At 40.4% G+C, this 15,582-nt stretch overlaps 1 protein-coding gene across 2 annotated transcripts in view; it reads right to left on the bottom strand.

The window, feature by feature from the left end:
- Window positions 1-318: 318 nt before the first annotated feature.
- The window catches only part of FNDC1 (fibronectin type III domain containing 1), an 84,089-nt gene continuing 68,825 nt past the window's right edge, over window positions 319-15,582 (bottom strand). For both annotated transcript variants that reach the window (XM_059841994.1, XM_059841995.1), the window contains exons 15-20: window positions 15,250-15,358; window positions 7,826-7,905; window positions 6,119-6,148; window positions 4,274-4,435; window positions 3,465-3,587; window positions 319-2,041 (exon numbers count right to left, since the gene is read on the bottom strand). In XM_059841994.1, coding sequence (XP_059697977.1) covers window positions 1,926-2,041; window positions 3,465-3,587; window positions 4,274-4,435; window positions 6,119-6,148; window positions 7,826-7,905; window positions 15,250-15,358 — 620 coding nt within the window. In that variant the 3' untranslated portion in view covers window positions 319-1,925. The remainder of the gene's footprint in view (window positions 2,042-3,464; window positions 3,588-4,273; window positions 4,436-6,118; window positions 6,149-7,825; window positions 7,906-15,249; window positions 15,359-15,582) is intronic.

Raw genomic sequence — 15,582 nt, 5'->3', positions numbered from 1 at the left:
TCCACCAGTTTCACTACAAGCAGACAGTGGGAGACCATGCCAAGTGTTTTCCGGGAGCCAATGACATTCCCTTTTCTGCCCTGTGCATGGCAGCAGTCATTTCAACAAAGACAACGATCAGGCGGGCCAGGCATGATTTGCCCTTGGTAACTCCACACTAGCTGCTAACCATCTTCTAAAGAGAACAACACATTCACATGCTCCCAGTCCCTTACAAAAGGTTGACACTTTGTCCTGTCCCAAGGAGGACTTTTTGAAAGCTAACAATTTGTCACGTAGATTACTTGACACAGATGACCAGAAAGGGTGAAATAGAAATTGAACCATGTATCATAGGTTTATTAGGGAAAAAAGTTATACTTCAAGACCATATATTTGGCACTGTACTGAAGCAAAAATATGTGAGCAAAAGTAAAATGTTAAAACCCAAATCACCTTGAAAAAGAAAATGCTCTTTTAATCACTTTAATTCCCTTTTTTGCCCCCATACAATTTAAAATAACTACAGGAAGCAACTCAGGAGGTGTTAGACCTACACTACATCTAAGCTGGAACAAGAGTGAGAGATGGACCAGAGACTGGATCTGTCCCCCAGGTTACTGCTGCTCTCCCAGGATGCCAGAACAGGTGAGTTTTACTAACCTGACCAAAGGTTCTTGAGATGTTACCATGAAACATTACTGTAAGCTTCCAAATGCCTTCAAAAAATTAATCATTACAATGTTCATTCATGTCACTTTCTGCTTTCTGGTCTGCTTGGAAGAGATGTTGGTAGTATTGAAAAAGAAGAATATCCCAATTTGTCCCTGTAGTCAAATGAGCTTCATGCAAGTTGATTCCTGTATAGGTGGCTTGGGCTTCTTTTTGGAGAGCAAATAAGTTAAAAGCAGTATCTAATTTCCAAATTACTCACCCTGTGCTTCTGCACAGTAACATGAAAGATACTGACAAGGAATAAATAACATACAAAATAAGATGAGAATGGGTTGAAGGAAAGTTGCACTAAAACTTTTAAATAGTAAAATATAGAAAGCTTAACTGATGCTGATGAACTGCTGTGTATGTGTTTTTACTGGACTATACAGTGCCACTCTAACACAGATAGAGGAGTAGAAATCCATTGAATATCCAGTCCAAAGGCTGACAATGAAGTGGGACACAGGTCTTGATCAATAATTCAAATGTGACATTAACAGTACTCACAAGAAGAATACAGCTCTTTCCTCAGTTAATATATTGTGCATAGCGATATGTCAAAGAATTAACAGCACCTTTTACATAAAAATTCCAAACATATTTATCTACTGAACAAGAAGATCTCAGCATCTCTAAGAAGTATTTCTGCAGATGTACAGTACTGTATTTATATAGATATAGATAAAGATATATCTCGAAGTGAATTTACACTGTGACCTGGTGATTAGTCCAGCAGTGGATGAACCCACAGGGTAAGTCTTCAGGAGAATATACTGCCTTTGGTGGGGGGCCAGTTACATGGCATGATTGCATAGGGGAGCCCCATCGGGCAGCAAAAGACAGTTTAGCATCCCATTAAGCAAGCACAGCATGCTTAGGTCGTTTCTCAAAGATATAATAAACTTCCAAATTTTCATGGCTAATACAGTTCTAATTTTCACAGGCTGCACACATTGCAACCTTCTCTTTGTGCCTTAAAGACACAGAAGAGGAAGGAAAAAGGAAACTTATATCCTATCCCTGCTTCCAAGCAGAAATCAAGTAGCACCACAGATTTAAGCTGGTAAAGGGTGTCCATGTTTGTCTTCACAATGGTTTCTTGAGCAGCTGGTCTTCACTGGTTTGCCCCATTTATCTTTTTATTTTTCCTTTTCCAAATCAGTTGCTCACAGTCCTCTGGTAGAATTAATTTGAAAAGCATGGTCTACCTAAGACAGGAAAGCAGACTGCTACCATTTCCCTGGGATGGGCACACCACACTCATACCAGCCCACGTAGTAGTAGGGTGTTGTGTATCCAATGCGTCCGAAGGATACAGGCTCCTGGCGGTACTGGCGGTAGTACCCTGTCGGGAGAAAAACACCCATTTGTATTCCAGGACACAGACACAGCAATTTAACAAAAGTAGCAGATGCAGTGAGAGTCAATCCCACAGCACAAGCGAAAATTTATAAACTGTCTGGCAGGGAGTTGCATCAAAAGGGTATTGGCTAGCCCTGGTATTAGGCCAAGATCTTTTTTGAATGATCTAACTCTGGTCCTTCATATTTCTTGTAGTTTTGATTTGTTTTAGTGCTCAAAGTATCTTTAACTATTATGTAATGCTGTGGTCTGCCAAAGAGCTTCTGCATTTCACTCCAAAAGGTGGGCATATTTCAGCTGTGTTTATGAAGTTTCCAAGTCAGTTTAAATACATGAAGGACTTTGAGGCAAAAAATACCATCAAATCACATTATCTCACAGGGCTTAAGAGACTATCATCAGCAAAATTCAGCTTTTCACAAAACAAAAAGGTATCATTTCATGCAGTAAATACTGAGTTAAGCCCTCCCTTCCCCTTTTAATTCATCTGCAGAAAGAATGTGACTGCTCAAAGCATTAGAAGAGGTGCAGCATTCTTGTCTGCATAGCTCGTGCATTGGAACATCTGAAACACCCATGGTTTGTGCCAATAATAAAACTTCTGTGTTCTCTCTATCTCTTAGACCTAGTATATGCACATCTGGATTAATCATCTGTTTTCTGAGCTAAGAAGTGCAGTACTTCACCGTGATATATAAATATCAATTACTATTTCAGTTTCTTCCTGGTAACAGCACCATGCAAAGAATATCAACACATAATTTAACATGGAAACCACCAAAGCTAACTGAATAATTTAAACCAACAGACTTACTGAAAAGATTGGCTGACTTCTACAATTGGTTTCATTTTGGGAAGCAACCTGTCTTCTACCTGTTGATGTGAGGTGAGCAATTTGCTCAGAGGAACTCCTTCAAGGTAAGAATCTTCCCTCTGAGAGAGGAGTCTACCAGGCCAGAATAAAAGTACTGACCTTAAGTCACTAGACCTATTCCTTTATGTTTTTCCTTGAATGAGCTAATAGAAATCAATCACAAAGGTATTTGCAAAGATGTCGCTGGTCCCTTTAGGCACATGGAAGAGGTTTTGCATCTCAATTCAATGAAGCAGGTCTTATCAATAAGAGAAAGGTTTTACAGACCTACACAATTATTTTTTATTTTGGTTTTGCATTTTATCTCTGCATAATATTTGTATCATTTGCTCCTTTCTGTCTCTGTCTCTCTCTCTCTCTCTCTGCACCCACATGTCCTTGGGGACTTGCATAATCTGTTCTCAGCTGGACTCCTTGGAGAGCTGCCAGCAGCTGTGGACAGAGCTCCTCTCCCTGCTCTGCTCCTTAGCCCTTAATCCTACAGATGGGCTAACAGGCTCCTGGCCAGCATCCCACTCCCCCACTGCTGTACCTCGGATCGTGGGCAGGGCTTCTATGTACGACTGAGGTCCCGTTCTTCCATCCAGGTGTGAATCCACAAATTGGCAGTGGTCCTCACCCCTTCCCCAGCTATCCCCAATGCTGTAGAAGGTATCTGAAGAGTGATACAAGCAGATTACTTAACTCAGCAATACTTATGTCTGGGATACTCTTCACCACCAGAAAAGTAGGTATGGAAGAAAGCAGGAAGAATGTTGCAGTGACAACACAGTATTACCAATGAACAAACAGTGGCTGGAAAGAGGGAGAACTCTACCTTCACAGTATGGAAGCAGAAATTATGGAAAATAATTGGGTTACAGCTCGGTAAGGAGTAGTCCCCATTTTGCAAGTCCATGGGCAAGTCTACAGGTGACAGGTGGAGAGAATTTCAGCTGGAGTAGTTGAAATATATAATGTGAAAGTAAAAAACTCTCAATATGTCAATGCCATTAGTTTGACTTCAGTCTCAAATGAAAATTAAAAACTGCAGAGCTCTCTTTCTCAAACAGACAGGGCCCTTTATCTCTTATTATTCAAACACTGTTTGAAACTATACCAAGGCACTACAATAGTCATTAGCATAGTCTGAAAGATGATTGAGATGATCCCATTAGCCCAGCTCAATAATACGGAAAGTTTTTTTCATTATCTCTCAGGCAATGCACCTGTATAAGAGCTACTGCTAATTCTTGAGAGAAGGACTCTCACATAGTGGTCACACAATTCTGACACATATGAAAAAAACAGAAGATGAAGAAACAATTAATTGTGTAGCAGGAAATTAATCTTGGTGCTTACCTTTCAGGTCGTCACTGAGGTAAATTTTGTACCTTAAGGAGTTGCAAAGAACCACTCCTACAAACTTGCGGTACCAAGTTCGTTTCACGTACTGCTTGCCAGTGCAGTCTGAGTAGGTGGGGTCATATTTAAAGGTGAATGGGATCCAGATAGGCTCACCACCTCGGAGAAAAAAATAAATTCCACATTAGGGACAGACTTCAACACTTCAGTCCAAGTTTTGCAGAGTTTAACATCTAATAATATGTTTCAGAAGACATGCTGCAACAGATTAATGTGTGATTTTTTTATATTCAGAAATAGCACTTCAAGAAAAAATATTATTAAAAATAAAGTTAGAGACTTTATAAAATCTCTCCTAGGCAGTAGACAAAAATAACTATTAAAATTAATAAAATATGATTTCGTGTACTGAACCACAGCTTTAAGAAAACAGTCTTAATTGTTTCAGTAAGATTTCTTCTCTACCTAGTATTACACAGTTTCTCTTCTTAACACAGCCTGATGTTAGGTCTACAGTGACTTGCCTTTTAAGATTATAAAACATAACCCTTTTACAGAAGAACAGATGTTAAGAACTCTGTGGTGAGCAACAGCCTGTGAAGTCTCTTCTTGCTATTTGGTTTAAAAGATCGTATCAAAAATGTACTTGTCTGGTTTTTTTTTCCCAGATTACATCAAAACAGGTTAGTTTCCAATAATAGACAAGTGAGACCTTTCCTGTGGAACTCTGTTCAGAGCATTGCTGCAGATAAGACTGCTTAATTGTATTGCAAAAGAATAAATATTCCTACTGGCTTACCTAAATATTTGCTTTGTACTCCCAAGACAATATAATTTATTTTGAAATTGCTGTTGTATTAATATATACAGAACGATACAAAAAGCTTCCAATGTGATAATTGGCATTTTTCTCTCTAGCTACAGCCTGAAGCTCTGTTTTCACTCTGCTATTTCTAGGTGGTTTACAAATGAGATTGGAAGTTTCTTCTGTTAGTCATTCTTCCTCTCACTGGGCGCATGGACCAAATCCTGCAAACCCTTGCATGTGAGGAGCAATCACTGATCAGCAATCCTCAGAGACTTCCCAGGACACAAAGAAACTAGACTAGCAAGCACAATAAAACAGAGAAGGGATATATATTGGACTCTGCTTTCATGAAAAGTGTAGCAAAAAAATCCAGAACCAACCATTTTAACTCCTTAGGAAAGCTGACAGAGCATAGTAACCATGAGGTCTTTTTTCCTGCATCTCTTCTAAGGGCACGTTCTGGCTAGGGTTACACTGCCAATGTTCATGTCAGCAAGGTTAGCTCCAGCACCAGGAAATCAGATCTTCTATTATGGGCTGAACTAGCTTATTGCAAATTTGGAAATACAAAGCAATCTAAACTGCTTTGTGGCTTATTATTCAGGTCAGTAACAAATCCTTGAATTTTTTAGCATTTATAAGGGCATGATGATTTGTACAGATGAGCACCAGAATTAGAGAGAGAGAAACCTGACCCTGCTACTCAAGCTATGCTTAGGCAACTGAAGGACAGAGATACTGAAGTAACATAGTTTGCTGCTTTTTAACAAGCAATTAAAGCTGTTGTACCAGGGAAAAAGATGGGCCAAAATCAAGTGATTCTTTGAACACATCTTTACAAGGTTTCTCTTCAGAAAATAGAATAAGGGATCCTAAACCAAAAAATGTTTTATGAATTAGTCCCATTCGTAACTACCTGTTTCCACTTAAAACTGTACCTAAAACTGCATGTTTAAATGTTTCTAATCCTATATTAGAACTGTTTTGCACAGGCTTTATGCACTTAGTGAATAAAACAACAGATTAAGACTTACCAGGTGGCCTAACAATGAGGAGAGGATTGTCTAGAAGAAAAAAACACATAGAAAATTTAGTATTTTGTTCCAAACCTTGTTTTATAACATGAAGCATATGGAGTCACTGATTGAACATTTTCAATAAGGTGCTTCATCCTATGAGGGCACTCTTTATTGAATATTCCCATCAGCTCATGCCTTACACTTGCATTAGAAGAGCACTCTGAATTAGCAATTTCTTTCTCTTATGACATAGTCCATCACTGTAACTATACCATATGGCCTTGCACTTAGCAACTGGTTTTTGTACTTGTGCCAGCTGCAAAGCCACCTTTGGCCATGACAAATGAAAGATCAGGGCTGCAAACAAAACTTTAAATTTGGTGTATGTAATGTGTTAAATAAAGCTCACAGGGGAGCTGATTTTGGATGGGAAAACTAGGCATTCAAGCCCATATGCTGGCAGCAGAAAAATGATCTGCAAGATACAGCACAGAATCATGGAATTGTTCAGGTTGGAAAAAGATCAGTGAGTCCACTGCCAGCCCAGCATTGCCAAGTCCTCCACTAAACCACGTCCCTCAGTGCCACATCTACACATATTTTTAAATACCTTCAGGGATGGCAACTCCGCTACTTCCCTGGGCAGCCTGTTCCAAAGCTTGACAGTCCTTCTATGGAAGTGTTCCAGCACCTCGAAGTCTTCCTTGTAGCGAGGGGCCCAAAACTGAACACAGGGCATGAGGTGGGACCACACCAGTGCCAAGTGCAGGGACAATCAGTGTTCTGGTCCTGCTGGCCACACTATTGCTGATACAGGCCAAGATGCCAATGGCCTTCTTGGCCATCTGGGGCAATGTCAAATATTTTCCTTGGGTTAATACTTGAGCCTCTTATTCATTTAATGAAAATCTGAATATGTTATCCAGGACCATTCACTTATCTCACATTTCTGTCTCCCTTCTGTGATGATTTACTTCCACAGTTCTTACTGGAGCTTCTAAGTGAGCACTACAGAGGGAAGTGAAATGAGCAAGGGGAGAGACTGTAAACCCTATGCCACTGAAAGGGCAAAATTTGCAGGAAACACCAAGACCTTTCACTCAAGTAAAGACTGAAAAATTTGTTCTTTATTATTCAGTGGAGTCACTGGCCTCTGTCTCAATGGAAGTAGAAGAAGAAACAGGCAAAAACTAGCTCATTTAACCTACTATTTTTAGAAGGAGGTGTTGCTCTTGAATGTACTATTAACCCTGTGAAAGAGCAGAATTCCTTGTCAAAAAAAAAAAAAAAAAAGAACAGAGAACTTTGCCTGTCTGATGGAACTATTGTTTTCTGTATTTCTTCCAGAGACAACAGCTTCCAACTGTTTAGCTGTTCACAATTAGGAAACTAATTTACTAAATGTTTGGTCAATCTATCAAAGACCTTAAACTTCCCATTGTTTCTGTATCGCTGAACATTAGTAGCCCTTTGTATTTGAAATTCAACTTCCTGCTCCCCTGGAGCTGACTTTACCATCACTTACATTTTCATTCTGGCATTAGGAGTGTGTATTATTTTCCTAGCTCAACTGAAAGCAAATAATTAAGGTTAAAAAACCCCAAAACAGTATGAAAGCAGCAAGTCCAGAATAATCGCTGTTATTGGCATGTTGGTTTCAGTCACTGTCCTGCCACATCTGTTATTATGAGTTTTGAAATGAAAATAAAAAGCAAATCATACCAGATTCTGTGATAAATGAGACTGAAGAGCTAACAGGTCCATAACCAAAGGGATTCTTTGCTTGGACTTTAAAATAATACCTGAAACAAGAAGAGAGGGGAAATAATATTGAAACAGATTCCATTGCAATTGCTAAATTATAAATAATACTAAAACAGGGTAAGAATCAAAGCAGAAGAATTCCACTGAGTATCCTTTGCATTAAATGGAGTTGGATACTGAGCCAGAGTATGAGCTGGCTGTTACAGACAAATGTCTCCTTTTTGCAATTGCTCCCATGCATATTTTTGGAAAACTTATTTATGTATCATCTCCCTTCCAAAAACCACATACAACGACATCCACTTTCTATGAAACAACTAATAGCAAAAGACTAAAAGAAAAAGTTGCAAGGAAATAAAATTCTGATCTCAGGAACAGTTTTAAACCAAATTAACTCCTAGGGAAGCAGTGGTGTAAACACCACTGCAAGCAGAAACCGCATCAGACTTACATGAGATCAGAAGCTAAGCTTTTGACCTTTCTGTAAAAACTCCAGCAACAGTAAGATCACAATACTAGAGCAAAAGAAGAAAGCATCACATGATGAATTATTGATTCCTCCAAAGTATTTAAATCACATGCTTAACTCAAAGCACATGAATCACCACTAGAACTCCATTCTTTGCTCAACAGAAGCAAATTTATCCTCACCCTTAGAGAAGAATACATGTAACTACATTTTTAGTTCATTTCCAAATACAGTCACTTTAGTTGATGCCTACCCTGACATTTCCCCCCAGATTAATGTTTTCTTCTTCTCCTTTTATATTTGTATCAGTCCAATAGAAACCAACTAGAATGGAAGACTACTTAAAAATTTCCAGCACAGCATTTTTAAAATTCCTGAGTTTAGGTTTTCCTTTCTTGCCTGCTCGCTCAATTTCATTCTTGTAAAGAAATTAATAAAAAATCTTTAAAACTACTGTGCCTCTGTAATATCCACATAGCATTTGGATCTTGATTTAGCCTCTCATCCAAAAGCAGACACATAACAGGGCAAGCAATTACTTGCATGGATGGCTGCCACCAACACTGGATTACCTCACATGACAGCGTCCCACGTGAATGTCAGGCCTGATGTATCACAGCTGGTGAAAGGGAGTCTACTCCATCAAAAACATCAGGCTGCTCTTCCTGAAGCTCTCTCAGACTTAACCACATAGCAGGGCCGGAAGGTCCCTCCTGAAAGGGCCCTCTCTGGCCTAAGCACAGCTCAGCACATTTGAAACCACTCACAGGTACAAACCAGAGGGGACATGGTTCAACCAGCCCTTTGGCAAAATGGTTTTATTTTTTCATTAAAAGGAATGTCTTTTGTCAAGTAAGGGGAACTGCTTTGCCTTAAAATCAAACTGATCTTTATGAAAGGTAGGAGATATGTGCAAATCCTTCTTCTTTGGCCAAAGGGTGGCAGTCACATGAATACTGGGTTTTGCCAAGAAGCAAGGTGGTTATCTCCAGGGTATGGGCCAGGGCATCTCGTTTATTCCTTAAAAATTGCAGGTACATTGTCTAGGTGAAATCAATGCAGAAGCTACCAGAATTGAAATATTCTGGACTCCATCCATGGCAACAGCTTTACTTTGTATCTTCATTGGACCTGGCGCACATGCATGGTCAGACCCTCTGTGGGACACGTTCCCACGTCTGCATGAGGGACACATCTCCTGTCCCTGCCGTGTCCTGCAGCTGATACAAGAAAACTACTCCTCTATTGCTTTCTGCAGCCAGTTCTGCCTTCAATTAATGAGTATATGATGTTCACAAGCAACTCATGTTTTTGATTTTTTTTTTAAAGACACATGCTATGGCAAGAAGAAAACATGATAAATAGCAGAATTCAGCAAGGCTATGCTTTTTGCTCATGCCCAGCACAATCCTTTTGCTGGCAGAAAAATCTGCCCCTGTTTTTAACTACTGACCTAGATTTTTTTGTGTAAAAGAGGGTTTAGCATGTTTGGGGAAAGAGGAGAGAGAAGGCAGAAAGCCCCCCATATGCTTCTCCACTTCTGGCCACCCAAGCAGAGCATGGCAGCCTGAGCACTGCCTTAATCCCAAGTTGCCGATGCTCTCCTGGAGCACCTGCATTCATCCACACCTCCTTCACTAGCACTTTTGTCACCTAGATCAGGACAGGGGTGAGCAGCACAAGCCTGTCCATAGGGACAGGACACAAGGCAGCAATTCCTCACTGTGGTTCTCCAAAGAGCTGCAGCACAGCACCAAGCTTACCTGGCTTAGCTCAGTGTTTGCTGTAACTGCTTCAGAAGAGGAGGAGAAAAATGTCTTCCAGCCCACACCTTTCCCATAACCCTTCAAAGCACAGTGGAAAGTATGGATGCCTGATTTCCCACTGCCTTCTAAGAAGTATAATCAGATACCACCTTTCAACAGTGGCACTGTCTGAGTTAATTAAATACACTTAATACACATGTATTAATGGTAGCCTCAACTCATTCCCATCAGACATATGAGTGCCATAACCCCCCTCAAAACAGAGAGAAAGCAGCCCAAGAACCTTGTGCACCTCTTTAAGTGGGGAAAACCACACAGATTTGTAGCCAAATCTCATGATTTGTTGACCTGTGATTTAAACATAGACAATGCTGTGACTACTGTATTAAAAAGGTCAGTAAAATAATGCAGTTGAGATATATTTCTTTCTCAGACATGACAAATAAAAAAAGAAATTGCCAAAGCATTCTACGTCCAGGAATCTGACATTTTGATTAGTCAGAATCCTTCAGCTGATGAATTTGCCAGGAAATCTCAAATCAGTATAACTTGACTGGTTTTCATCACATAGAAACATGAACAAAATTTATAATATGTAATTTGATTTACACTTTGCTTAGGCAGAATTGTATGAATTGCTACCATTAGGCACAGAAGAATCACAACAGATGCAGTACCACTTGTTGTTCATTTTCAATACAGGCAACAAAAAGGCTTTTCCTCCTACAAATGAGCTTTGAGATTTTATATACCAATTCCAGTGATACATCAAGAAAGGACATAGTGGACTGTAACAGGGCATTGAATATATAGCATGTTTTTTCATTCAGGCTACATGACTAATCATTCATCATACCTGTCATTTAGAGCAAAATTATTCTTTGACTTAATTCAAGGTGTTGGAATTAAATAGCTGGCACTCACAGCGCAAAGTGAGACAATCACTCAGCATGATAATTAGGGAAGCAGCTTTAAAAAAAAATTAGTTAGCTGCAAATTCCTTTTTCCAGACGTGCCAAAAGCATGCCTGCATGCATCCTCAGCCCTGCACTCTGCTCAGTGGCAGGCTGAGATGGCAGGATGCACCCCCACAGCAAGGGCTAAAATCCTCTGCCTACAACTGCACCATTCCTCCATAAGAAAAATGTGTAAATCAGTGCCTGCAGGTGCACAGGCTAATGCAGTGTCTCCCTCCATCTGAAATGGCCCACCACTACATCCCTCATCAATATTTACAAGTAATTTTATAATAAGACATTAGAGCCAAGCTAGCAGAGGAGCTTCCTACAGAGCTGGTATGAGGTAGGTATGTGCCACATAGGGTCTACCACTTGCACAGGGCAATGGTTTTATCATCTTAGCTCTTCTCTGTGGCCCTGGTGGCACAAAGCAGCCACCTGTGGTTGATGCTGCTTGTTGGACATACTGTGGCTTTGTTTCAATGAAGCTATGGAAAGGAAATAAAATTTTTGGTGCATCTGGCCCCCTGAAACAGAAGAACAAGGCTCTGTTTGCAGTTGTAAGCCCTGAGTAAATGTTCAAGAACCTCCTATGAAGTACTCTGTACAACACTGGTAGCAGGCATTGTGGGATCAAAATAGCCCCAGACTGAACAAAACCTAAGTGAACAGAGAGAAAGATTTCAGAAGACATGGAGATATGGGGGTGAAGGACAGTGTTTTAAATAATGAGACTATCTAGCTACTCTTATCAGGCACTGCCACAGCATTCCTGAAAAAGGCAGAAAAAAGTCTAACCATGCTCAGGAAGAGGATTGAAATGCTTATGGCAAGGATTATAATGTTTCTGACTGCATAAGACTGATTTAGTGGTTGAACAGATGCTGTCCAGCCCTTTCCATCATCTTCTGTGACAGCTGAGAATTAAAGTTCAGGAAGGGACCTTGTCAAAACTACTGGTTTAAAGATTTAATAAAGTTTAAAGTCATTTTAGTGTTTACAATCACAAATCACCAGGAAGCAGCTCCTGTACCCACTGAAGCTGACCAGAGTTTCACTAATGGAAAAACTTCCACTTCTCAAATGGAGGTCAGACCAGGCCTCAGGAGAAAATTTATGACATGGATTAAACATAGATTTCTGTTTTGTTTGTAAAACCTAAATAACAGGCAGATATTTTCCAGGATATGTTGACAGCTTGAAATCTTCTCTGGTGCTTACTTCAGCCAGGATGCCAACCTGCTTTTTATACACTGTGCATGCTGCACCACCCATAGCCCCTTTTGGGACACCCAGTAGCCAACAGCATCTGCTTACAGTAAATTACTTAATCAGACATTTCTCACAAAATGCACTAACAATGCAGACACAAATTATTTAGATTAACTTCAGCTTTTATCCCATATTTTCTTAGGCATGGTATCTTTTCCTAGTGGTTAGGGAGTTATTTTTAAGACAAAAGGTATGCAATCAGTTCAGTCTGTGGGTTTGGAGAATGTAAATGAGAACGGCTGATACATAAAATTTCTCTGTTATAAAGATCCTTTGTTCTCCATCACAGACCCCACATGAAGCCTTTATTGCCTTCACAGAGCATACAATAGGGGCCAATGGATTATATCATGTTCAGGAAGATGCTGGAGAAACAATCTGCTTAAATAAATAGCACCTGCTTGAACCTCCCTATCATGAAACAGAACCTTAATTCGACAAGACTGTCACTAGGTTCATGGAGATGCATGAATCCATAACCTTATTGTTCCTATAAAACTCCATTCAAATACAGACAAATTGTGTCCTGAAGCCTGGAGTTAATGTACATCTCAGACATGCTAGTAGCTCAACTCCCACCAATTCCCCTGCACTTAGCATGGCATGGACAGCAGCTGCAGAACTCCTGTGAGCTTTCACTGCAACCACTCCTTCTGGGGTTCTGGACCACCTTTAGGTGTTGGGTATGAGAAGCAGAGAGTTATCCCTCGCCTTCAACCTTGTCCTTTGGGCATCAGGAGAGGGAGACATTACTGAAAGACTGAGGAGGTGAGGAGCTTCAGCTGGAAGGTAGAAATGGCACAGAAGCAAGAAATGCAGGGCTGCAGCCAGAAGAAGCAGGGGTATAAAGGCAATGCCTCCCTGGCCTGCATGGGAGGCAAAGTAAGTGTGGAGGAATGAATACTGGTGAAGGAGAAAAGGGCTGGGCATACAGAGGAATCTGGGATGTGGAGGCAGGAACAGGATCTAGCAGCAAGAGGAGAGTTGTTTAGGGAAAGGGAGTCCTCAAGTCATAAGGATGTAGATGTACAAAGGCAGAAGGGTCTGCATTCCATAGTGCTTCCATCATTACCTAGGAACAGGAGATCTCAAACCTCTTTCATCTTGCTGTAACAGGTGAAACCCACAGAGAGCTGTGCCACGTACCACCCTTCGTACATTTGTAACAATGTTTTGTAAGAAGAGTGCTAGTAGATGCAGAGTACACCACTGAAGCTCTCCACTGCGAAGTAACTTTGCTTTAACACACCATGAACCAGACTCAAAGACTGTCACTAACGTCTAGATTACCAATCTTCTGAATAAGTGGCCTTTTTTTAGCTCTTGGATATGTAAGAAAATGCCTCATGAAGTGTGTGATTGACAGTAGACAGAACAGGAGAGGATAAGATGGACCATGTTTTCTGTAACATCTTATCTCTGGACTTTTAACTCTGTAGGTGCTCTGAATGTGCTTATCCTGCTTCTCCGTAATTAGAATTCCCCTGCTAATTTTCCAGGTCTTTGACACTGCAAGTGTCCTCTGCTGAACATGGCCCTTGTGCAGCTGCATAAGGAGCTGCTGCAGAAGTTGCTCAGGTTCTGGCCCTCCCAAGGAGATCTCCTCAGAACACTTTGGCTGGCAGGAAGTCTCTGTGGAAGAGACTTCTTTAAGCATACTGGGATTTCTTGGTGCTTGGATGTTTCCCAGACAGCAAGAGCAGCTTCAGGGGCAAACCTGTGTGAGTCTATGTTGAAGTCTGGAGAAGTGTCATGATGTGGCCAGAAAAATATACCTCATCAGATGCCCCCCAATTGGCTAGACTGCACTGACTTTTCATAATTTATTTATTTTATTATTTTGTCTATTAAGGTTTTAGATGAAGGCCATGCTCAAACAATTCTGTTTTCTAGGTTGAGGTTCTCAATCAACTACTTTTAATGCTCAGAACCTTCCCTTTGCCTATGAATTATCTTGGAAAAAAAAGATACTTTGGCTGACACCGTTTCTTTCTTCTGTACTGTCCTAGCACAAACCCTATGTGCCTGTCCAAGCAGTCAGTGCTCAGATTTGCAGATCAACACCAAGTAAGGCATGCTAATTCTAGCCCACAATCCCAGTGCATCTCTCCACTGGTGAGAGACACCTTCCACCAGAGCCTAAGAGACTGCAGACAGCAGCATCTGAAGGGCCAAGCCCAAGGGAGCACCAAAAGAATTTCAGGCTCAGAATTTGAGAGACAAATATGCGACTCACTGAGCATCTCTCTAAAGGAGTAATTTGAATGCAGTCCCTCTGTAGCTGTTTACTTTGCCCCCAGTCACCAAAATTATTCCAGTATCATGTGAAGCATGCATTCTTGTTCCACCATTTCAGTCAGATCTTTTGTAAGATAAAGACCTAAAGCTCCTGCTAAACTGACTTCTGAGCCTCACCTTATACCACCAAGCCTTCTCTTCCAGCACATTTATGTGAACAGAAAGCAAAACCAGACCAGTGGGGAGCACTTCCCCAGCAGCCTTCAGGCATCAAATCTTGGCCACACATATGTTGGAATGGCCCACAGCACATCAAGTCAAATCATGGGTATATTTTAGTATATTTTAGTATACTTCCCCCCCCAACATTTGATTATCCAAAAGATTAGAAAATGCATTTTAAAACAATATTTTCTTTGTTACTGATATGTGTTTTCATACGCACAAACATATATACATGTACACACTGCCATCTGCTCCAGGGTTAATATGGTAAAGATATCAAGCTGTTGTTGTGCAGTTTATAGAACAATTTAGAACAATTTTCTGTCCAACAGAATGAGTAAAATCTAAACCAGATGTAAACATTTATACTAAGACCAAGAAAAACAACTGACAACTCTCAAAATTTGTTTTATTTCCTTAACAGAACTGAAAAGAAGTGGATCAAATCCTTACCGTGTGTTGGGCTTCAGGTTCTCAATGGGCAAGTGAGTAGACCCTGCAGTTCTGGTTGACCATTTATTCTTTAAAAAGTCATCATAGGATGCACTGTAAACCAGATAGCCTGTAAACAGGAAAGAGAAATAGTTGTGAGGATTCTAATTAAATTTTAAATAAATTACATCCCTGGGTGTCACGGTAAATTTCAAGGATTAAAAGGAATTGAAACATCTTTGAATATGAAAGTGATTCTATGCCTAACTCTCCTGGAAAATCCTGGCCTGTAAGAATTTCTTATCATTAGCTAATAATGATGGAGGATTACATCAAAGGACAGCACCCAGGTGT

The sequence above is a fragment of the Haemorhous mexicanus genome, chromosome 3, assembly GCF_027477595.1.
Source record: "Haemorhous mexicanus isolate bHaeMex1 chromosome 3, bHaeMex1.pri, whole genome shotgun sequence".
Lineage (NCBI taxonomy): Eukaryota > Metazoa > Chordata > Aves > Passeriformes > Fringillidae > Haemorhous > Haemorhous mexicanus.
The sequence above is the reverse complement of the archived record's forward strand: the minus strand, read 5'-3'. Positions and strand labels throughout refer to the sequence as shown.